The sequence below is a fragment of the Rutidosis leptorrhynchoides genome, chromosome 7 (genome assembly GCF_046630445.1).
Source record: "Rutidosis leptorrhynchoides isolate AG116_Rl617_1_P2 chromosome 7, CSIRO_AGI_Rlap_v1, whole genome shotgun sequence".
Lineage (NCBI taxonomy): Eukaryota > Viridiplantae > Streptophyta > Magnoliopsida > Asterales > Asteraceae > Rutidosis > Rutidosis leptorrhynchoides.
In genome coordinates, this window is record NC_092339.1 from 264,006,074 (window position 1) to 264,032,791 (window position 26,718).

Sequence of the window (26,718 nt, forward strand, 5' to 3'; positions counted from 1 at the left end):
ATGGAAAAGTTCGGGTCACTACAGTTGACGAGTAGAACAACTTTAAAACCCGAGCCTTGGTGAGAATCCAACTCCTTCTTCTCCAAATCAAGCTCTCTCTCTCTCTCTCTCTCTCTCTCACTAAAAGTGGGTTTCTCTCACTAGGGTTTGAAGAGAGTGTTTGTGTGGGTGAAATGTGATCCACAATGATCAATGGATCAGTTTTGATGACCCCAAACCGACCCCTAGTGAAAAGACCAAAGTACCCCTCATTTAAACCTTTTAAAAAAGCTGAAAATTGCATCAGACGGGATCGGAGCGCCGCTCCATAAGGTGGAGCGCCGCTCCAACCTTCAGGTCAGTTTTCAGTTTCTTGTTTTGGCCATAACTTTTTGACCGTAGCTCCGTTTTCGATGAATCAAATATCGTTGGAAACGTAATAAGATTTTCTTTCCAATGGTAAGGCTTTGAAACATCAACACAAACTTTATTTGGGGTTGAAAACATACGTACACACCTTGTCACTTCAGACAACGCCCAGTTTCCTTCGACGTTCGAGCAAGCAACACGTACGTGCTTCGTACACTTCATACACGCATCGTACACCATAAATACCTTATGTACAATAAATATTTGGGTCTTACATAAATGGATTATCTGACAAATTAAGCACTGTTGAAGACGGATATAAAAACTAGTGTCAGCCATGTATTCCGAAAAAATAGGATTCAAGGAGATGGCGCCACGTAGGCGATCCATCCCTTGATTTATATATGTTAGAGATTCTACATTTTATTTTTTTAATTTATTTAAGTATAACTTAATTATTGAATTGTTTAAATTTAATGTTTAGTACATAATAATAACATCGCCCAGAATGTTATGGTGATGACATGTGGCACGATTAATTTTAAGAAGGGTTAAAGCTACAAGTAGGCTATATACTTTCTCAAATGTCTCGATGTCGCCCGTATACCTATTTAAGTTTCACTGTCGGCTATATACTTTGAAAAAGTGTAACAATGTCAACATTTCGTTACTGGTTACCTGTTGAACCGGTAAAGTTAATTATTTAACAATTTTTTTTTTCCATTTTGTATGACTACAAATAGGTCATATGTTTTTAGTTTTGTTCCGATGTAGGCTGATGTATCATTGATATGTCATGACTACTTAGAAGCTACATCACCAATTGTTTTCGTTGCAGATAAAAAAAGTATAGTGGCTTATATTGGTACACTTTTTGAAAGTATGTAACCGACAGTGAGACGCAAATGGGTATGTCGACATCGAGACATTTGAAAAAGTATATAGCTTATTTGTAGCTTTAACCCTTATAAAAAAGGGTTAAATTTGTTTAAGATGACATTATCATTTTTAGCATTTTAATAGATAGTATAGAATATAGATAGATGTCTTGAGAAATAATTTTCAAGAAATAACTTTCATAAATAAGAATGCAGATAAACGTTTCAACTCCCATATATACAAAGAAACAAATCACAGCATGAACTTTTTATCTACAGGTCAGATATCAATTAGATCAAAGTCATCAAACCAATCATAACCATACGACGAAAACTGGAATAAAATTTAACAAGCTAAAAAAGTGTGCTTATCAATATTTGTCTTATACCATATTTCCCATGAATTAAACTTGTTTGTATGTGCAACGTTGTCATCATCAAAAACACTTTCCTTGATCATTTTTCTGCCATTAGCTTTTTTTACAGATGAAGCCATTTACGGTGAACTCAAAAGGGGCATCGGGATCAATTCATCTCCTCAAAAACCATCAACTACAAAAAGATGAGTATTAAACTTCAAAAGATGAGTACATCAATTATAAATCATGTACTGTTACCGTTGACTTTATGGTCAAACAAGTGACCTTCAGAATTCAGATGTTCAATTTGGTGGATTTGCATGATATGTGGCAACACATAAAAAGATGAGTACTAAACTTCAAAAGAACAAAAATATGGTCAACTTAGATCATAAAGTTAATTATTTGACTATTAAAAGTCAATGTATACAAAAGATGGAAGTTATTACCTTCGAACAAAACGGGCAAGTTTCACTTCTTTCATTCCATTCATAGATGCAACCAAGGTGATAATGATGAAAGCATTTGGTAATAATCCGAGGATTTTCAATCGTATATTCTGCAATAAATAAAGTTCTCAATCAAAAAGTCAACCCACCTATCAATCATCCAACTCAATTTAGTGGTGGTAATTTCAAACCACCACTAAAAGTTGCTTGTCTTTATAAAATTTACTTGTCTTGCACAAAAAAAAAAAGATAAAACCCACATATCAAAGAGCCAGCTCAATTTAGTGGTGGTAATTTCAAACCATTTACTAATGAATGGGTCAAATAAGGTTATGTTTTTAACTCTAACGCGCTAAATGGGCAATAAAGAGAATTTAGCTGATTATAATACAGGTCAAACGGATCAAACAGGCCAAACCGGCAGAAATACATTAAAGTGTAATCTTTAAAATTAACCTACTCAATTTAATTCAAAATTTTCGTCTGATATTAAAGAAATCCATTACTTAACATACTTCAGTCACGCGCTTGTAAAATAAACGAAAATAAAGTATACATGCAAAAGTGCTTTTGGTCAACTAGATCGGACCTGTTTTGACCCGAACCTTTTTGTACCTATTACCCAACACACCCATTTTCTTACCTTCAAGACATATAGGACAAACATCCTCATCATCTTGCGATATTGTATTGATACTACTTTTGATCTTTTCCAGTGCAGCCATTAAAGGGACCTCCGAATTAGATTTTATTAGACCATCTTCACAAACTGGTTCAGGTTCAACTCGTGAACGGTTTGACCCTTTTCCATACCTCATGAACGATATAACACTGTCACTGCTACTACTAGATCCAGACGAGCCGATTTGCGCTATTGCGGTTTGTGAAGAACTTGGACCTTGATAAGACCATTGCACAGTTTCATTTCCTCCTCTTCCTAAAACTGCTTCACACTATCGAAATACACAATCGAAAAATAAATCCCTAAAAGTACGGTTCTCAAACTGTTTAAACATTATATATATGCCCTGGATTTCATTAATACACGGAAGAAATTGTGCAATGTATGGTTAAAAGATTACTTTTGTTTAAAAATCATGAATATACCCGTTGTATTTTGAAAGGGTAATTTCGGCATTTGGTTTAAATCACAACGAACAGCCATGCCACATATAATAATTGAGACTATTGAAATGATGATATTAAATATCAAATATCCAAAAGATAAGAAAAATTAAATGAAGGCTGAGAACGAAATGGGTTGGAATGCCCCTATTCGGTATGGGGATGAATAATGCAACTGAATATTATTTGAATTTTTTAACCAAGAGATATATTTGAAAGCTTATAAAGGCTAAAATATGTCCAAGTGCTACAGATTACAAACTTCTAAATGAAATGTATACATGATTTAATAACAATCTTAAAAATCCATAAAACGTAAGAAAATATAAATAATTGGAGCTTTCTTGTTTTTACGTTTCCATGCCTAATATAGAAGATATCATCTTCGTTAAATTCTAATCTAAATTAGCAAGCTATCAACCAAGATTAAAATCGCTTAATTAAACATTATGTTATAAAACAGTTATAAAGCTTGTGGACCAAAGTACCAAACACAAATTATTGGGCACTTTATTAGTCAGAGCCTCGGAGTTAAAGGTTAATGTTTATTGACTGTAATAGCTTAACTATATGAAGATAGAGCTTTGCATCCAACTATGCAACTCAAAAACAGATGAAAGTTTGGTTATCATTTTGTTTATTTTGCCCATGAAAAAAAAAAAGAAAGATAAAATTTAATATATCTTATATGAGACACATTATCTTATTAGTCAAATTACATGAGATGTCAAAATTATCTCTTTGGATGGCACTAAAGAGACACATTACATCAGAAGTCTCAAACTACTATTGTATTAGCAATATCACAATTCCACATCCAAATTTATCAAAATTCACTTACACGACGACATAAACAAAAGAATTCAAAATTACATATTAATAATTATTTTATATTAATTATTAATTCTTATCTGATCTTTAGCACCAGCTGTATCAATTATCAATTATCTTACCACATAACCATCAATGAGTTATACCGTAAAAGAAAGACGCATATATAGTAACCGGGACCTAGTAGAAAGATTTCAAGATCCTATGAACATTAGTTCAAGAATGACATTCTAATTTGACCACATTTCACAAACAAAATCAACAAAATCCTCATATTACATATCGGTAACATACAAATTCAAACACAGTTATAACAATGGCTAAACCTACATTAACGAGATGAAACAAATTATCATAAAAAATCACAATTATTGTGATATTCTAGGCAGCCGAATTCTCTCAAAATTTATACAAGGGAATACACAATTACAGTTAATTTCCAATCATATAGCAGAATTAAAACCATTAAATGTTTAAAGAAGCTAGATTCCAAAAACTAACCTTATTAGTCAAATTGTGTAGAAACGAAGCGAAATTATCCTGCACATTTCTATTAACGATACCACTAGAGTCTTGAACTTGTTCTTGATCATCCGAATCTACACTTTCTTCATCAGGTTCCGAAGCACGAAAACAAGAACACAAAGATCCCATTTTGCAAACTATGATCACTTTCCAACTCTACAAGGCATAATTCAAATTGAATTCCCATTAACAAAAACTCAACTTTCTTTAAAAATACAAACTTTACCAAAAATTAACATTATCATACATCAATTAACTGTCATTTAAGTATCCAAGTCCTAATCAGTATACAAGAAGCAGATAAATAAATAACATAGACAAAACACACATAATCAAATGATAGTATCATTAGGGTTTATCAAAAGAAACACAAAATTATGATTGATGATAAAAAAAAAGTAACATAAAAACATGAAATTTAACAGTCAACGGAAGAAACCCATAAACAAAAACAAGATCCCAGATAGAAAGTTACAAGATTTAGCAGAAAAATTGAAATAATTGTAAAGATTGTAAATTGTTGTTACCTGTTTGTTTGAAATAAGTAAAGTGGGCGATAAGAAATATAAAAAGATTGAAGGGATTATCTATAATCTATAATAAGGTGTAGATAGATAAAAAGAGGGGGAATTATATTTATATAATACAACAACAGTGGTCATTAAAGTGAAAGGGAAACATGGTTGCTGAAATAAAGGGGGAATTGGCTTCAACGTTGGACTGAAAGCGACCTTGTTATTCTTCTCTATACGGAATAGGGCAATGTTGTGTTTCAACGGAAATTTAGGGGATTTTAGCTCTCATTCGCTGAATGACGATTGATTTTCCACTTATTTATTAATTTTCATTAAAAATTAACGTTTAATTTTAATACTGTATTAAATTTGATATTTGATATGATATTATAGTTATAATTTTTTTTAACAACGATTTTATTTTTACATCAGCGGATCATTTATTTCAACGACACTCATCATTTGCACGTAACACACACGTTCGGGCGGAAACCCGAACTCAATCGACGGTACCCGAGAACACATCCATGAGGTTCGTGTACGGATCCAGTAAAACCTCCCAGCCAGACTTATTTTAATGAGACACCTTCTCTCACAAAAAGATTTAAATTGGTGATCTCAACCCAGACATCCCACTAATGTAAGGGGTGAACTTGGAAATTAATTGTGTGTGCAACGATTCGAATCCGCATCTCTCCTGTGAGAAGAATGCGTTAGTTCACTACACCACAGCCACAAGTTCTTATAGTTATAACTAGTTTACGAACCCTCGCTTCGCGCCGGGGGTTCGTTTTTCAATGTATTTTATTGCGTTTAGTTTGTAAAATTATTTCGTGGCTAACGATGATGTCGTTGAAGCGCAACTCGAGTCGAACTAAAAGGAATAATCCGTGAAAGTTTTAAATGTTATTTTAAATTAACAGTACATGTGCATCTCTTCGTTTCGCTATGGAATTGTCAACTTTTAAAAATTTAACGCAAAATCAACGTGTATGAAAAGTTTCTCAAATATTTAGCATTTTTTAAAAAACGTCTGTTTTGCGCATAGTTAGTGACTTTGTGTTCCTAAAATTATTTCGAGTTTAACGATGGTACCGGGAAAATTTAACTCGTTGCGAGCGAGAAGATATGACCCGTTGAATGTTTAGGTGAAGTTTATTTAAGATTTTTTATGAAAATAGGTATTTAACACTTTACCCCCTGTTTGGGGGGTCGATTTTAATTTTTAAAAAAGTGTCGGGTTTTTTTTGGAAAATAAAAGAAAGGTGAAAAGACAAAAATGCCCTTAGTACTATTCATGGATTTTGTCTGATAGTTAATATGGTAATGGTAATTACTACGAGTAAGTATTACTAATACTAATACTAATTGTAAATTGAATTGAACTAGTTGAAAGCCCGGCTGCGCGTTGCTGCTGCTAGGACGTTGCTACTTTTGATTTAGTGGTATTGCAGTTACGACATGTTACATTGAACCTGCCAAGATTACAATAACCGCGACTGTTTAGTAATGTTGGTTGGTAGGTGTAAGAATGAAGTCATCTAAATATCAACACCTGTACACATATGCAGCGCATGGCATATTCATATTAACAAAATGGCTGTTTAGTTATCATAAAATAGTATCAACTAGCCTTTAAGAGCCCGTGCGTTGCACGTCGACTCTTAATCAAACAAACGGGAAACGTACATGTTATTTTAATTGCTTAATGAACTCATTAAACTCTATAATCAAATAATAGTACTAATCTACAATCAATAACCACGTCTAAACACAAGAATTAATCCTCTAGTACAAACAGTTAAATGCATTCTCAAAATCAGTATTTTAACTTTAGATAGTCAAACTTTTCCAATACGTACAGATTATGATCTTCAATATTTATACTGTCAGCATATGATATACTGATATCTTCATTCATCTTCCATTATCTACAAAAGTCCCAGTTTTTTGGAGCCGATCACTTTTAGCCATGGTTGGTTTGATGTTCAATTTACCACCATGTTTTTCACTATATTCTCCTTGATTATAACCATTTTGATTCCTTAAACTCATCACTTCTTCGTTAAGTTTTTCTATTAATTAATTGCAGCATTCAGAATACAACAGATAAGCATGATATTAGAAAACTTTGTATCATATAAAGAATTTTTAATAATATTAACAAATAAGCATAATATTAATTGCAGCATTCAATAAAATTTTGTAAAATAATATTAACTTTTTCGTAATGGTAAATTTGACCCATAACCCACCGATCTATACTTCTATAGTAACCATCTTTTTATTCACTAACCATTGTCAACATAACCCTGATGAATAAAATACTACATGATGCACCAATAAAATTTAAACATATTTTAATTTGATGTAAAGCTAAGATCATATCCACTTTTTACCCTAGTCATATCCATCCCACCTCCAAATGAAAAGTTAAGATCAAGACCACTTTTAAAAACAGAATCATACTCTTTCATTTATGAGACTCTTTTCCTCCTTATATCATATTAAGTTTTTGTTTCATGGTGTCATACCCATGCACCTGTTTTCACATCCAGAACCTATGAAATTGATCTCCCAAACCATCCTTTTTACTAAGATACACTGCTTTCGAAATAGAATTAAGTAGTTTAGATTTACAAAAATATTTTGAAAGAAGCACAAACAACCTTTTAAAATATTTAGATTAAAAAAATGTAAAGATTCAAGTGTTGAGAGATATATCCAAGAACGACCGATAACATACCAAAGTCACTTGCAACCTTGGTTTCCAAGTTGGATGTACCACAATGAGAATGTCTGCCTTAGTGAGGCTAAGCCCAAGATATCGGCTTGGGAGGTAAAAAAATACAAGCAACATTTATTTTTTATTTACTTATATCTAATATTTTATTTAGCAACTCCCATCCAAAAATATGTACATCAATGACTTTCATACCTGTTCTCATAAAAAGCTTCAAGCTTCAGCACTCAAATAAATATGTACTTCATCCCCTGCAATTTAAGGACCATATAAGTATTTCACAAACACATCCACCAAGAATTTAAAAAGATATTCCACAAAAACTATAATGCCTTTGCAATGGTCAGCTTTGTAAATTTCAAGAGAAGACCAAATGATAAAGTGTAATATATAAGCATTAACATGTACAAACCTCACAAATACAAATTAGACTCAATTGGTGTCATAGCCTTATCCGCAGTCTGATTAAAAATAATTAATAACAATTTATAGTTTAATACAATAGACCTTGTGATAGAAAGAAAGAAAAAATGATGCTCTTGTAGCATAAATATACCTGGTGCATAACATAACCAAGGATCATTTGATTTGTGTTGACTCAGCAAAAAAAGAAGTCAAACTGCAAAGCTCCAGATCAAAGTGAAGAAAGTGAAGTTCAAACAAAAAGATTGAATAATCATAATTAAACATACCTCATGAAGCTCAAACAAAAGTTACTTTATCAATTTAACAAAATCGTTTGATCAGTTGTGTCACCTGATACATTTAGAATCCATTGCACTATCAAAACTATATAAAAGTATTGGTTCAACACAAACACTGCTATACCACAATTAAAAGATGAATAAGTAATTAATTTATACCAAAAAACACAACTCATAGTAACTTCTAAGAAGTTATAGTTAGAGTATTAGGAACACAGGGTATGATACCGATAAGTAAAGGATTACCTGTAGCCATATTTCGAAAGAGTGGTCTCTTAGTCAATGTAGTGAGTTGCCTCCACTGGACCACTACCCAACTTTGATCACAAATGATGTATTTGTGTCATTTTCAAATGCGATTTCTTCGCATACATTGACCACTTGGATTTATCGGGTAGTATTGATGCAATCTCTGATGTGGTAAACTTTTTATGAGCTTCTAGACAGCTTTTAGTTATTCCTAAACAACAATTATCAACTAAAATAACAAATTTAACCATAAAAACCATACACATATGTACTGTCATATTTGTGAGTAACTTTTGGCCACATTTCATTCACTAAAAATAGACATTTCCAATATTGAGAAGTCAATATTATCATACACAATGGTTAAGAATATTAGGCCTTTTATTCCTTGGCCCTGCTAATAAAACAAAATTCGTTTGATCAATATATTGATAAAAAAAACAATTATAAATAGTCTTCACCATCCCAAACATTCCAATAAACGATGCAATCATTCGTCATTCTCGACATATTTTGTCATCATATTCTTATAATTAATTATTCAGCTAAACATGACTGTACGTATCGAATATAAGAATATGAAAAACCCAAAATTTTATATCTAATTATCAAAATCCCAAATAAAAAAAAAACCCTAAATTCTAATTATCACGGATCTTTTCGAATCTTTATGTAATGGGATCCAAATTGAGAAGCTCATAACCGTTCCGTTTACATATAATCAATAATCACACGATTTAATATTCAATAAATTAAAAAAAGTCAAATAACAATTCATATCATACCTGATCTGATCTGAAAATTTACACTTCTTGATCCGGAAAAGAATATCGTTAATGAAAATCAGTCAAAGAACCATACATATCAAACCTAATCTGATCTGAATCTAAAAGTTCTTCAGATCCATGTTTATTCTGTAAAAAGTGCTAATAACACAGCAAACCCTAAATCATTTGAAACCCTAAATCGCTGCAAACACACGTCGTCTTCATGTGTATTACAGACACCAGATGATTTCCGGCGATTCGAAAAAACTTACGGACCTGCGAGTTTAATTATACCGAAGTTATTATACAAAATTTATACCATTCGGTTCGTAAAATTGTAGGGAATAATTCTGTTGTAGCGGCGACGATGATTATGGCCGTCGGAGGCCATAATCGCCGGTGGAATTGGCGTGGTTGTGAGAATTTGAAAGAGATAGTACCGTATGAAGAGAGAGAAAGTGTGTTTATTTTGAATGTGTTTCTAATTTCTTTTTTTATAAACTAATATATACACGGATATAAGTGGGACACGTGTTGGTTAGAGGAGAAATTATTTAATTAATTGTAAATAGCCAGAAAATTCCAAGTGGCAGTAAGGAGTCAGAGTAATTGTCAGTATGACATGTCAGATTTGTCTATTACGCTTTGTAAAATGTAGAGACACAATATGCAACATGACATACTTATATCTAAAGAATGGGTGCGGTACTTCTCTTTGCATATTGACACTTCCACCTTCACTACAACAGTGATAACTTAAACCCCAAATGTGGTACTTCAAAAAAATAAACATCCAAACAACAATGAACACAAACTGTAGCATATAAATAACGAAAATTTGATAAAATTGTGAAAAAAAACCCAACATTACCTTACAGAGGCAGCAGAAAAGACGCTAATCCTAAGGAAAGAAAAAACGATTACGAACACGAAGAACATAGAACTAAAAAGACTATGACATCAGAACGAACACTTACGGGGAGCTTCAATTGTAGTGACCCGAACTTTTCCATGTTTATATATATATATTAAATGAAATTGTTATTTACATGATTAAGTGTTTCCAACATGTTAAGCAATCAAACTTGTTAAGACTTGATTAATTGAAATAGGTTTCATATAGACAATTGACCACCCAAGTTGACCGGTGATTCACGAACGTTAAAACTTGTAAAAACTATATGATGACATATATATGGTTATATATATAGTTAACATGATATTATGATAAGTAAACATATCATTAAGTATATTAACAATGAACTACATATGTAAAAACAAGACTACTAACTTAATGATTTTGAAACGAGACATATATGTAACGATTATCGTTGTAACGACATTTAATGTATATATATCATATTAAGAGATACTCGTACATCATAATATCAAGATAATATAATAATTTAAAATCTCATTTGATATTATAAATATTGAGTTAACAACATTTAACAAGATCGTTAACCTAAAGGTTTCAAAACAACACTTACATGTAACGACTGACGATGACTTAACGACTCAGTTAAAATGTATATACATGTAGTGTTTTAATATGTATTCATACACTTTTGAAAGACTTCAAGACACTTATCAAAATACTTCTACTTAACAAAAATGCTTACAATTACATCCTCGTTCAGTTTCATCAACAATTCTACTCGTATGCACCCGTATTCGTACTCGTACAATACACAGCTTTTAGATGTATGTACTATTGGTATATACACTCCAATGATCAGCTCTTAGCAGCCCATGTGAGTCACCTAACACATGTGGAAACTATAATTTGGCAACTAGCATGAAATATCTCATAAAATTACAAAAATATGAGTAATCATTCATGACTTATTTACATGAAAATAAAATTACATATCCTTTATATCTAATCCATACACCAACGACCAAAAACACCTACAAACACTTTAATTCTTCAATTTTCTTCATCTAATTGATCTCTCTCAAGTTCTATCTTCAAGTTCTAAGTGTTCTTCATAAATTCTACAAGTTCTAGTTTCATAAAATCAAGAATACTTCCAAGTTTGCTAGCTTACTTCCAATCTTGTAGAGTGATCATCCAACCACAAGAAATCTTTCTTATTTATAGTAAGATATCTTTCTAATATAATGTAATACTCATATTCAAACTTTGATTCAATTTCTATAACTATAACAATCTTATTTCGAGTAGAAATCTTACTTGAACTTGTTTTCGTGTCATGATTCTACTTCAAGAACTTTCAAGCCATCCAAGATCCTTTGAAGCTAGATCCATTTGTCTCTTTTCTAGTAGGTTTATCCACAAAACTTGAGGTAGTAATGATGTTCATAACATCATTCGATTCATACATATAAAGCTATCTTATTCGAAGGTTTAAACTTGAAATCACTAGAACATAGTTTAGTTAATTCTAAACTTGTTCACAAATAAAAGTTAATCCTTATAACTTGACTTTTAAAATCAACTAAACACATGTTCTATATCTATATGATATGCTAACTTAATGATTTAAAACCTGGAAACACGAAAAACACCGTAAAACTGGACATACGCCGTCGTAGTAACACCGCGGGCTGTTTTGGGTTTGATAATTAAAAACTATGATAAACTTTGATTTAAAAGTTGTTCTTCTGGGAAAATGATTTTTCTTATGAACATGAAACTATATCTAAAAATCATGGTTAAACTCAAAGTGGAAGTATGTTTTTCAAAATGGTCATCAAGACGTCGTTCTTTCGACTGAAATGACTACCTCTTACAAAAATGACTTGTAACTTATATTTCTGATTATAAACCTATACTTTTTCTGTTTAGATTCATAAAATATAGTTCAATATAAAACCATAGCAATTTTATTCACTCAAAACGGATTTAAAATGAAGAAGTTATGGGTAAAACAAGATTGGATATTTTTTTTTATTTTTGTAGCTACGGGAAATATTAATAATTCTATACAAATCATATCCTAGCTAACTTATATTGTATTATACATGTATTCTAATATATTATGTAATCTTGGGATACCATAGACACGTATGCAAATGTTTTGACATATCATATCGACCCATGTATATATATTATTTGGAACAACCATAGACACTCTATATGCAGTAATGTTGGAGTTAGCTATACAGGATTGAGGTTGATTCCAAAAATATATATACTTTGATTTGTGATCTAGCCTGAGACGTGTATACACTGGGTCGTGGATTGATTCAAGATAATATATATCGATTTATTTCTGTACATCTAACTGTGGACAACTAGTTGTAGGTTACTAACGAGGATAGCTGACTTAATAAACATAAAATATCAAAATGTATTAAAAGTGTTGTAAATATATTTTGAACATACTTTGATATATATGTACATATTTGTTATAAGTTCGTGAATCGACCAGTGGCCAAGTCTTACTTCCCGACGAAGTAAAAATCTGTGAAAGTGAGTTATAGTCCCACTTTTAAAATCTAATATTTTTGGGATGAGAATACATGCAGGTTTTATAAATGATTTACAAAATAGACACAAGTACGTGAAACTACATTCTATGGTTGAATTATTGAAATCGAATATGCCCCTTTTTATTAAGTTTGGTAATCTAAGAATTAGGGAACAGACACCCTAATTGATGCGAATCCTAAAGATAGATCTATTGGCCTAACAAACCCCATCCAAAGTACCGGATGCTTTAGTACTTCGAAATTTATATCATATCCGAAGGGTGTCCCGGAATGATGGGGATATTCTTATATATGCATCTTGTTAATGTCGGTTACCAGGTGTTCACCATATGAATGATTTTTATCTCTATGTATGGGATGTATATTGAAATATGAAATCTTGTGGTCTATTGTTACGATTTGATATATATAGGTTAAACCTATAACTCACCAACATTTTTGTTGACGTTTTAAGCATGTTTATTCTCAGGTGATTATTAAGAGCTTCCGCTGTCGCATACTTAAATAAGGACAAGATTTGGAGTCCATGCTTGTATGATATTGTGTAAAAACTGCATTCAAGAAACTTATTTCGTTGTAACATATTTGTATTGTAAACCATTATGTAATAGTCGTGTGTAAACAGGATATTTTAGATTATCATTATTTGATAATCTACGTAAAGCTTTTTAAACCTTTATTGATGAAATAAAGGTTATGGTTTGTTTTAAAATGAATGCAGTCTTTGAAAAACGTCTCATATAGAGGTCAAAACCTCGCAACGAAATCAATTAATATGGAACGTTTTTAATCAATAAGAACGGGACATTTCAGTTGGTATCCGAGCGTTGGTCTTAGAGAACCAAAATTTTGCATTAGTGTGTCTTATCGAGTTTGTTAGGATGCATTAGTGAGTCTGGACTTTGACCGTGTTTACTTGAAAAATGATTGCTTAACAAATTTTGTTGGAAACTATATATTTTTAACATGTAAATATTATGTGATATATTAATATCTTAACGTGTTTGATATTATGTGATAGATGTCTACCTCTAGAACAATTCCCATTGACTCACCTAATAATAATGAAGAGTCAAATATAAATTGGAATGATTCGTGGACTGATTCACAAGTTCCCGAAGAGGAACCGGAAGAAGCGTCGGAACTGGAAGAAGAATCGGAACCGGAAGAAGAATCGGAACCGGAAGAAGAAATAGAACCAGTGGGGGAAATAATAAAATGGTTAAGTAGAAGAAAATCCTCAACCAACCGATCAAAGTTAATTATGGTCAATGGTGTTTCCGCCAAGGAAGCAAAGTATTGGGAGGATTACCAATTCTCCGATGAATCGGATCCCGACAAGGAATCCGATGATGTTATAGAAATTACCCCAACACAATTTAATAAGGCAAAAGAGAACAATAAGGGAAAGGGCATAAAAATAGAGAAATTTGATTCCAAACCCGATGAACTTTATATGTATCGTCAACACCCGTATTTCTTAAGTTGTGACAATAACCCGGGAACCTCTAAACCACCAGGTTTTTCTAAACCAATGTGGAAAACGACGGCTCGTATTAGGGGAACATCATATATCCCTAGAAACTTGGCAAAACGAACCAAAATCGAAGAAGAAGAAATGAGCGAGTCGGAATAAGATAGTTGTATTCGTGTGGTGTAATATATGTAATATAGTGTGCTTATGCTTTATGATATATGTAAAAATTGCTTGTATTAATAAGTATTTTTTTATGAATCTAACTCTTGTCTATTTTACAGTATAAAAACACAAAATGGATAGACAACCCAATATTTTAAGAGACCTACCCGGAGACATGATTGATGAAATCTTGTCTCGAGTCGATCAGAATTTCTCGGCACAACTATTTAAGGCGAGATCAGTTTGTAAGACATTCGAAGAACGTTCCAAGAATGCCTTGGTTTATAAAAGGCTTTCGTTCGAAAGATGGGGGATATCACATTGAGAAATCCATAAGTTACGATGTGTTTACTTTGACGCATATATTGCGGGGAACCCAAATGCTATTTTACGCAACGGGTTAAAAAATTATTTTGACTCAATATATCCGAATATAGGACTTCGTGATTTAGAAAAAGCGGCTAACATGCAACATAAAGAAGCATGTTATGCTTACGGGTTAGTAATGTTCGCTTCTCACCAAAGTGAGAACAAGAACATCGGGCTACAACTATTAAACAAAACGTTCCCACAAGTGACGGAGTCGGTAATTGGGGTAAGAAATGAGGTTTTTAGGTTATTACGAGACTGTTGGTCATTACGTAACCTTCATCCTTTTGACGACGTTACAACACATTGTCTTACTATCGGTCACAACGGTTATGTTCCACAAAGCCAAGGATGGGAAGTGGTATTAGTAAAACCAAAATGCATGACTTGTTTCTGGACGTATGAATTACGTGCCTTTGCTGAACGCCTTATTTATTAACTAGAATTATCTTCGCAACTACTTTGTATCAAAGTTTTATGTGCTATATTTCATGCTATATGTAAAATAGCGGTATTGTAAGTTTGCAAGTTATTGTATGAAGGTTTGAATATGACATATTTTTTTTGTGATTAGTTTTTCATATAGAATTGTAGTAGTTGAAATGGTATGTTAGCTACTAAGTAAGAACTTAACGGGTAGGTTTTACCCGAATTAAAGAGTATAAAATGCTAATATGAAGAAAGAGCTTTTATAAATAAGTTCATATTACGCTTCGAAATACTATTGACTACTCTTGATATTCTATATGATTAACTCGTTTCATTTGACTATTTTGAAGGAAATGGCACCGACTACTCGACACACCTTGAATATGAGCGAAGAGGAATTTCGTGCCTTTCTTGCTTCAAAGATAGCCGCAGTACAGGCCGAGCTACATACCAACAACAACTCTGAATCTAGCAATACAGCTAACGGCGCAAGAAATCGTGTAGGATGCTCCTACAAGGAATTCACTACCTGCAAACCTTCAGAATTTGATGGGACCGAAGGACCAATCGGATTGAAACGGTGGACCGAGAAAGTTGAGTCGGTCTTTGCCATAAGTAAGTGTGCTGAAGGAGACAAAGTGAAGTACGCTACGCATACCTTCACAGGTATTGCGTTAACATGGTGGAATACCTATTTAGAGCAAGTGGGACAAGATGCTGCTTACGCGCTACCGTGGTCAGCATTCAAGCACTTGATGAACGAAAAGTACCGTCCTAGAACCGAGGTCAATAAGCTCAAGTCAGAACTTAGAGGGTTATGAACATAGGGATTCGATATTACTTCGTACGAAAGACGATTCACAGAATTGTGCCTATTGTGTCCGAGAGCGTTCGAAGATGAGGAGGAGAAGATCGACGCGTTTGTGAAAGGGTTACCGGAGAGAATCCAAGAAGATATAAGTTCACACGAGCCTGCCTCCATACAAAAGACTTGTAGAATGGCTCACAAACTAGTGAACCAGATTGAGGAAGAATTAGAGAACAGGCGGCCGAAGAGGCCAACGTGAAGCTAGTCAAAAGAAAGTGGGAGGAAAACGGTGATAAGAGTCACCAGAACAACAACAACTATCCCAACAATCGCAACATCAATCGCAACTACAACAAACGGCAAAACAACAACAACAACTACTACTACAACAATCATTCCAACAACAATAACAACCGCAACAACAACAACAATCAGAAGCAGCTATGCCAAAGGTGTGAAAAGTATCACTCGGGGTTCTGCACCAAATTTTGCAACAAGTGTAAAAGAAATGGTCATAGCGCGGCGAAGTGTGAGGTCTACGGACCAGGGGTTAACAGAACGAAAGGAACAAATGGTGTCAGAACGAGTAATGGTGGAGCAAGTAGTGTCGGAGCAAGTTATGCCAATATAGTTTGTTATAAATGTGGAAAACCGGGCCACATTATTTGAAATTTCCCGAACCAGGAGAACACGAATGGACAAGGCCACGGAAGAGTTTTCAATATTAATGCGGCAGAGGCACAGGAAGACCCGGAGCTTGTTACGTTTCTTATTGACAATAAATCTGCTTACGTTTTATTTGATTCGGGTGTGGATAGAAGGTATATGAGTAGAGATTTTTGTGCTAAATTAAGTTGTCCATTGACGCCTTTGGATAGTAAATTTTTACTCGAATTAGCAAATGGTAAATTAATTTTAGTAGATAATATATGTCGAAATCGAGAAATTAAACTGGTTAGCGAAACATTTAAGATTGACTTGATACCAGTAGAGTTAGAGAGTTTTGATGTGATAATCGGTATAGACTGGTTGAAAGAAGTGAAAGCAGAGATCGTTTGTTACAAAAATGCAATTCGCATTATACGAGAAAAAGAAAAATCCTTAATGGTGTACGGAGAAAAGGGCAACACGAAGCTACATCTTATTAGTAATTTGAAGGCACAAAAACTAATAAGAAAAGGTTGCTATGCTATTCTAGCACACGTCGAGAAAGTACAAACTGAAGAAAAGAGCATCAATGATGTTCCCGTCGCAAAAGAATTTCCCGATGTATTTCCGAAAGAATTACCGGGATTACCCCCACATCGATCCGTTGAATTTCAAATAGATCTTGTACCAGGAGCTACACCAATAGCTCGTGCTCCTTACAGATTCGCACCCAGCGAGATGAAAGAACTGCAAAGTCAATTACAAGAACTTTTAGAGCGTGGTTTCATTCGACCAAGCACATCATCGTGGGGAGCTCCTGTTTTGTTTGTCAAGAAGAAAGATGGTACATTCAGGTTGTGTATCGATTACCGAGAGTTGAACAAACTTACCATCAAGAACCGCTATCCACTACCGAGAATCGACGACTTATTTGATCAACTACAAGGCTCGTATGTTTATTCAAAGATTGACTTACGTTCTGGGTATCATCAAATGCGGGTGAAAGAAGATGATATTCCAAAGACTGCTTTCAGAACACGTTACGGTCATTACGAGTTTATGGTCATGCTATTTGGTTTAACTAATGCACCAGCTGTATTCATGGACCTTATGAACCGAGTGTGTGGACCATACCTTGACAAGTTTGTCATTGTTTTCATTGATGACATACTTATTTACTCAAAGAATGACCAAGAACACGGTGAACATTTAAGAAAGGTGTTAGAAGTATTGAGGAAAGAAGAATTGTACGCTAAGTTTTCAAAGTGTGCATTTTGGTTGGAAGAAGTTCAATTCCTCGGTCACATGGTGAACAAAGAAGGTATTAAGGTGGATCCGGCAAATATAGAAACTATTGAAAAGTGGGAAACCCCGAAAACTCCGAAACACATACGCCAGTTTTTAGGACTAGCTGGTTACTACAGAAGGTTCATCCAAGACTTTTCCAGAATAGCAAAACCCTTGACTGCATTAACGCATAAAGGAAAGAAATTTGAATGGAAGGATGAACAAGAGAAAGCGTTTCAGTTATTGAAGAAAAAGCTAACTACGGCACCTATATTGTTATTGCCTGAAGAGAATGATGATTTTGTGATTTATTGTGACGCATCAAAGCAAGGTCTCGGTTGTGTATTAATGCAATGAACGAAGGTGATTGCTTATGCGTCTAGACAATTGAAGATTCACGAACAAAATTATACGACGCATGATTTGGAATTAGGCGCGGTTATTTTTGCATTAAAGACTTGGAGGCACTATTTATATGGGGTCAAAAGTATTATATATACCGACCACAAAAGTCTTCAACACATATTTAATTAGAAACAACTGAATATGAGGCAGCGTAGGTGGATTGAATTGTTGAATGATTACGACTTTAAGATTCGTTACCACTCGGGGAAGGCAAATGTGGTAGCTGACGCCTTGAGCAGGAAGGACAGAGAACCCATTCGAGTAAAATCTATGAATATAATGATTCACAATAACCTTACTACTCAAATAAAGGAGGCGCAACAAGGAGTTTTAAAAGAAGGAAATTTAAAGGATGAAATACCCAAAGGATCGGAGAAGCATCTTAATATTCGAGAAGACGGAACCTGGTATAGGGCTGAAAGGATTTGGGTACCAAAATTTGGAGATATAAGAGAAATGGTACTTAGAGAAACTCATAAAACCAGATACTCAATACATCCTGGAACGGGGAAGATGTACAAGGATCTCAAGAAACATTTTTGGTGGCCGGGTATGAAAGCCGATATTGCTAAATACGTAGGAGAATGTTTGACGTGTTCTAAGGTCAAAGCTGAGCATCAGAAACCATCAGGTCTACTTCAACAACCCGAAATTCCGGAATGGAAATGGGAAAACATTACTATGGATTTAATCACTAAATTGCCAAGGACTGCAAGTGGTTTTGATACTATTTGGGTAATAGTTGATCGTCTCACCAAATCAGCACACTTCCTGCCAATAAGAGAAGATGACAAGATGGAGAAGTTAGCACGACTGTATTTGAAGGAGGTCGTCTCCAGACATGGAATACCAATCTCTATTATCTCTGATAGGGATGGCAGATTTATTTCAAGATTCTGGCAGACATTACAGCAAGCATTAGGAACTCGTCTAGACATGAGTACTGCCTATCATCCACAAACTGATGGGCAGAGTGAAAGGATGATACAAACGCTTGAATACATGTTACGAGCATGTGTTATTGATTTCGGAAACAGTTGGGATCGACATCTACTGTTAGCAGAATTTTCCTACAACAACAGCTACCATTCAAGCATTGAGATGGCGCCGTTTGAAGCACTTTATGGTAGAAAGTGCAGGTCTCCGATTTGTTGGAGTGAAGTGGGGGATAGACAGATTACGGGTCCAGAGATAATACAAGAAACTACCGAGAAGATCATCCAAATTCACCAACGGTTGAAAACTGCCCAAAGTCGACTAAAGAGCTACACTGACATTAAAAGAAAAGATATAGAATTTGAAATTGGAGAGATGGTCATGCTTAAAGTTGCACCTTGGAAAGGCGTTGTTCGATTTGGTAAACGAGGGAAATTAAATCCAAGGTATATCGGACCATTCAAGATTATTGATCGTGTTGGACCAGTAGCTTACCGACTTAAGTTACCTCAACAATTCGTGGCTGTACATAACACTTTCCACGTCTCGAATTTGAAGAAATATTTTGCTAAAGAAGATCTCACTATTCCGTTAGATGAAATCCAAATCAACGAAAAACTTCAATTCATCGAAGAACCCGTCGAAATAATGGATCGTGAGGTTAAAAGACTTAAGCAAAACAAGATACCAATTGTTAAGGTTCAATGGAATGCTCGTAGAGGACCCGAGTTCACCTGGGAACGAGAAGATCAGATGAAGAAGAAATACCCGCATTTATTTCCAGAAGATACGTCAACACCTCCAACTGCTTAAAATTTCGGGACGAAATTTATTTAACGGGTAGGTACTGTAGTGACCCGAACTTTTCCATGTTTATATATATATTAAATGAAATTTTTATTTACATGATTAAGTGTTTCCAACATGTTAAGCAATCAAACTTGTTAAGACTTGATTAATTGAAATAGGTTTCATATAGACAATTGACCACCCAAGTTGACCGGTGATTCACGAACGTTAAAACTTGTAAAAACTATATGATGACATATATATGGTTATATATATAGTTAACATGATATTATGATAAGTAAACATATCATTAAGTATATTAACAATGAACTACATATGTAAAAACAAGACTACTAACTTAATGATTTTGAAACGAGACATATATGTAACGATTATCGTTGTAACGACATTTAATGTATATATATATCATATTAAGGGATATTCGTACATCATAATATCATGATAATATAATAATTTAAAATCTCATTTGATATTATAAACATTGGGTTAACAACATTTAACAAGATCGTTAACCTAAAGGTTTCAAAACAACACTTACATGTAACGACTAACGATGACTTAACGACTCAGTTATAATGTATATACATGTAGTGTTTTAATATGTATTCATACACTTTTGAAAGACTTCAAGACACTTATCAAAATACTTCTACTTAACAAAAATGCTTACAATTACATCCTCGTTCAGTTTCATCAACAATTCTACTCGTATGCACCCGTATTCGTACTCGTACAATACACAGCTTTTAGATGTATGTACTATTGGTATATACACTCTAATGATCAGCTCTTAGCAGCCCATGTGAGTCACCTAACACATGTGGGAACCAACATTTGGCAACTAGCATGAAATATCTCATAAAATTACAAAAATATGAGTAATCATTCATGACTTATTTACATGTAAACAAAATTACACATTCTTTATATCTAATTCATATACCAATGACCAAAAACACCTACAAAAACTTTCATTCTTCAATTTTCTTCATCTAATTGATCTCTCTCAAGTTCTATCTTCAAGTTCTAAGTGTTCTTCATAAATTCTACAAGTTCTAGTTTCATAAAATCAAGAATACTTCCAAGTTTGCTAGCTTACTTCCAATCTTGTAGAGTGATCATCCAACCTCAAGAAATCTTTCTTATTTACAGTAAGATATCTTTCTAATATAAGGTAATACTCATATTCAAATTTTGATTCAATTTCTATAACTATAACAATCTTATTTCGAGTGGAAATCTTACTTGAACTTGTTTTCGTGTCATGATTCTACTTCAAGAACTTTCAAGCCATCCAAGATCCTTTGAAGCTAGATCCATTTGTTGCTTTTCCAGTAGGTTTATCCACAAAAATTGAGGTAGTAATGATGTTCTTAACATCATTCGATTCATACATATAAAGCTATCTTATTCGAAGGTTTAAACTTGAAATCACTAGAACATAGTTTAGTTAATTCTAAACTTGTTCGCAAACAAAAGTTAATCCTTCTAACTTGACTTTTAAAATCAACTAAACACATGTTCTATATCTATATGATATGCTAACTTAATGATTTAAAACCTGGAAACACGAAAAACACCGTAAAACTGGACATACGCCGTCGTAGTAACACCGCGGGCTGTTTTGGGTTTGATAATTAAAAACTATGATAAACTTTGATTTAAAAGTTGTTCTTCCGGGAAAATGATTTTTCTTATGAACATGAAACTATATCCAAAAATCATGGTTAAACTCAAAGTGGAAGTATGTTTTTCAAAATGGTCATCAAGACGTCGTTCTTTCGACTGAAATGACTACCTCTTACAAAAACGACTTGTAACTTATATTTCCGACTATAAACCTATACTATTTCTGTTTAGATTCATAAAATAGAGTTTAATATGAAACCATAGCAATTTTATTCACTCAAAACGGATTTAAAATGAAGAAGTTATGGGTAAAACAAGATTGGATATTTTTTTTTTATTTTTGTAGCTACTAGAAATATTAACAATTCTATACAAATCATATCCTAGCTAACTTATATTGTATTATACATGTATTCTAATATATTATGTAATCTTGGGATACCATAGACACGTATGCAAATGTTTTGACATATCATATCGACCCATGTATATATATTATTTGGAACAACCATAGACACTCTATATGCAATAATGTTGGAGTTAGCTATACAGGGTTGAGGTTGATTACAAAAATATATATACTTTGAGTTGTGATCTAGCCTGAGACGTGTATACACTGGGTCGTGGATTGATTCAAGATAATATATATCGATTTATTTCTGTACATCTAACTGTGGACAACTAGTTGTAGGTTACTAACCAGGACAGCTGACTTAATAAACTTAAAACATCAAAATGTATTAAAAGTGTTGTAAATATATTTTGAACATACTTTGATATATATGTACATATTTGTTATAGGTTCGTGAATCTACCAGTGGCCAAGTCTGACTTCCCGACGAAGTAAAAATCTGTGAAAGTGAGTTATAGTCCCACTTTTAAAATCTAATATTTTTGGGATGAGATTACATGCAGGTTTTATAAATGATTTACAAAATAGACACAAGTACGTGAAACTACATTCTATGATTGAATTATCGAAATCGAATATGCCCCTTTTTATTAAGTCTGGTAATCTAAGAATTAGGGAACATACACCCTAATTGATGCGAATCCTAAAGATAGATCTATTGGGCCTAACAAACCCCATCCAAAGTACCAGATGCTTTAGTACTTCAAAATTTATATCATATCCGAAGGGTGTCCCGGAATGATGGGGGATATTCTTATATATGCATCTTGTTAATGTCGGTTACCAGGTGTTCACCATATGAATGATTTTTATCTCTATGTATGGGATGTATATTGAAATATGAAATCTTGTGGTCTATTGTTACGATTTGATATATATAGGTTAAACCTATAACTCACCAACATTTTTGTTGACGTTTTAAGCATGTTTATTCTCAGGTGATTATTAAGAGCTTCCGCTGTCGCATACTTAAATAAGGACAAGATTTGGAGTCCATGCTTGTATGATATTGTGTAAAAACTGCATTCAAGAAACTTATTTCGTTGTAACATATTTGTATTGTAAACCATTATGTAATAGTCGTGTGTAAACAGGATATTTTAGATTATCATTATTTGATAATCTACGTAAAGCTTTTTAAACCTTTATTGATGAAATAAAGGTTATGGTTTGTTTTAAAATGAATGCAGTCTTTGAAAAACGTCTCATATAGAGGTCAAAACCTCGCAACGAAATCAATTAATATGGAACGTTTTTAATCAATAAGAACGTGACATTTCATCAATTAGGGCTGCAATTGGACGAAGCGAACTGGAACGTTAACTTGCAACGTCAATCGTTGTACAAATTAGGCAATGATAATCATGGTGTGACCCCATGTTGCTTCAGTCACACATATATATGTTTTGCACATGTAGCATGACACAAAAACAAATCACCACATAAACTTCAAACATTGTATAGATCACCAGTGCCCAAGTAATAATGTGAGAAATTAGCATATGGTAAATGAAATGTCCCGTTCATATTGATTATAAACGTTCCATATTAATTGATTTCGTCGCGAGGTTTTGACCTCTATATGAGATGTTTTTCAAAGACTGCATTCATTTTTAAAATAACCATAACCTTTATTTTATCGATAAAGGTTTAAAAAGCATTACGTAGATTATCAAATAATGATAATCAAAAATATACCGTTTACACACGACCATTACATAATGGTTTACAATAAAAATATATTACATCAAAAATAAGTTTCTTGAATGCAGTTTTTACATAATATCATACAAGCATGGACTCCAAATCTTGTCCTTATTTTAGTATGCAACAGCGGAAGCTCTTAATAATCACCTGAGAATAAACATGCTTAAAATGTCAACAAAAATGTTGGTGAGTTATAGGTTTAACCTATATATTATCAAATCATAGTAATAGACCACAAGATTTCATATTTCAATATACATCCCATTCATAGAGATAAAAATCATTCATATGGTGAACACATGGTAACCGACATTAACAAGATGCATATAGAATATCCCCATCATTCCGGGACACCCATCAGACATGATAAAATCGAAGTACTAAAGCATTCCAAATTCCAGAATGGGGCTTGTTGGGCCCGATAGATCTATCTTTAGGATTCGTGTCAATTTGGGGGTCTGTTCCCAAATTCTTAGGCTACCAAGCTAAAAAGGGGCATATTCGGCTTCGATCATTCACCCATATAATGTACTTTCATTTACTTGTGTCTATTTCGTAAAACATTTATAAAATTACATGTATTCTCATCCCAAAATATTAGATTTTTAAAAGTGGGACTATAACTCAATTTCACAGATTTTTACTTCGTCGGGAAGTAACACTTGGCCACTGGTCGATTCACGAACCTATAACAAATATGTACATATATATCAAAGTATGTTCAAAATATATTTACAACATTTTTAATACGTTTTACTGTTTTAAGTTTATTAAGTCAGCTGTCCTCGTTAGTAACCTACATCTAGTTGTCCATAGTTAGATGTACATAAATAAATTGATATATATTATCTTGAATCAATCCACGACCCAGTGTATACACGTCTCAGGCTAGATCACAACTCAAAGTATATATATTTTTGGAATCAACCTCAACCCTGTATAGCTAACTCCAACATTACTGCATATAGAGTGTCTATGGTTGTTCCAAATAATATATATACATGGGTCGATATGATATGTCAAAACATTTGCATACGTGTCTATGGTATCCCAAGATTACATAATATATTAGAATACATGTATAATACAATATAAGTTAGCTAGGATATGATTAATATATATTTGTTACCAATTTTCACGTAGCTACAACAAGCAAAAATATCCAATCTTGTTTTACCATAACTTCTTCGTTTTAAATCCGTTTTGAGTTTTTCAAGTTGCTATGGTTTCATATTGAACTTAAGTTTATGAATATAAACATAAAAAGTATAAGTTTATAGTCGTAAATACACGTTACAAGTCATTTTTGTAAAGGTAGTCATTTCAGTCGAAAGAACAACGTCTAGATGACCATTTTGGAAAACATACTTCCACTTTGAGTTTAACCATGATTTTTGGATATAGTTTCATGTTCATAAGAAAAATCATTTTCCCAGAAGAACAAATTTTAAATCAAAGTTTATCATAGTTTTTAATTAACTAACCCAAAACAGCTCGCGGTGTTACTACGACGGCGTATATCCGGTTTTATGGTGTTTTTCGTGTTTTCCGGTTTTAAATCATTAAGTTAGCATATCATATAGATATAGAACATGTGTTTAGTTGATTTTAAAAGTCAAGTTAGAAGGATTAACTTTTGTTTGTGAACAAGTTTAGAATTAACTAAACTATGTTCTAGTGATTACGAGTTTAAACCTTCGAATAAGATAGTTTTATATATATGAATCGAATGATGTTATGAACATCATTACTACCTCAAGTTTAGTAGGTAAACCTACCGGAAGTGACAAGAAATGATCTAGCTTCAAAGGAACTTGGATGGCTTGAATGTTCTTGAAGTAGGATCATGACACAAAACAAGTTCAAGTAAGATTTTTACTCAAATTAAGATAGTTTATAGTTATAGAAATTGAATCAAAGTTTGAATATGAATATTACCTTAAATAAGAAAGATAACCTACTATAAATAACAAAGGTTTCTTGATCTTAGATGATTACTTGGAATGGATTAGAAAGCTTGGAAGTAAACTAGTAAACTTGAAAGGATTTTCGAAGTGTTCTTCCTAAGATGATTATAGCTTGATTCTTGAAGTAATTTTTGATGAAGATGATGATTAGCTACTGAAAAAATTCGTTCATAAGTGTGTGTGTATGTGTGTGTGTGTTGAGAAAGAATTAGAAAGAGAATTGGAAGTGAAATGGAGTGAATGATGAGTGGTAAGTGGTGAGTGGGGTTAAAAGGAGTTCTAGTTAGTTGACTAGTTCATGGTAGAAGTTAAAATTGATTAGTCATGCATGACATAATCAAGAGTGGAATTCCATGCTAGTTCCTATTGGTATATACCCATAGTAAGTACGTCTAGTAGCTGTGTATAATACGGGTATGAATACGACTAGAATTCTTGATGAAAAAAGAATTGGAATGTAACTGTAACCATTTTCGTTAAGTATGAGTGTTTTGATATATGTATTGAAGTCTTCCAAAAGTATATTAACACATCTAAATACACTACATGTATATACATTTTAACTGAGTCATTAAGTCATCGTTAGTCGTTACATGTAAGTCTTGTTTTGAAACCTTTAAGTTAACGATCTCATTTAGTGTTGTTAACCCATTGTTTATTATATCTAATGAGATGTTAAATTATTATATTATCATGATATTATGATATATTAATATATCT

The 26,718-nt window shown here is 33.1% G+C and overlaps 1 protein-coding gene across 3 annotated transcripts; it reads right to left on the reverse strand.

The window, feature by feature from the left end:
* Positions 1–1,446: 1,446 nt before the first annotated feature.
* Positions 1,447–5,238, reverse strand: LOC139858368 (E3 ubiquitin-protein ligase At3g02290-like). Of its 3 annotated transcripts, none has more exons than XM_071847216.1 (5): positions 5,043–5,238; positions 4,492–4,671; positions 2,678–2,987; positions 2,035–2,144; positions 1,447–1,937 (listed from the first exon to the last, which is right to left on the reverse strand). In XM_071847216.1, exons 2-5 carry the CDS (start codon positions 4,642–4,644, stop codon positions 1,830–1,832), a joined length of 681 nt encoding a protein of 226 aa, XP_071703317.1. In that variant the 5' UTR covers positions 4,645–4,671; positions 5,043–5,238; the 3' UTR covers positions 1,447–1,829. The 3 variants fall into 3 exon arrangements, with proteins under 3 accessions (XP_071703317.1, XP_071703319.1, XP_071703318.1); XM_071847218.1 differs by having other exon boundaries at positions 1,447–1,778; positions 5,043–5,213; XM_071847217.1 differs by having other exon boundaries at positions 1,447–2,144; positions 5,043–5,219.
* Positions 5,239–26,718: the final 21,480 nt, after the last annotated feature.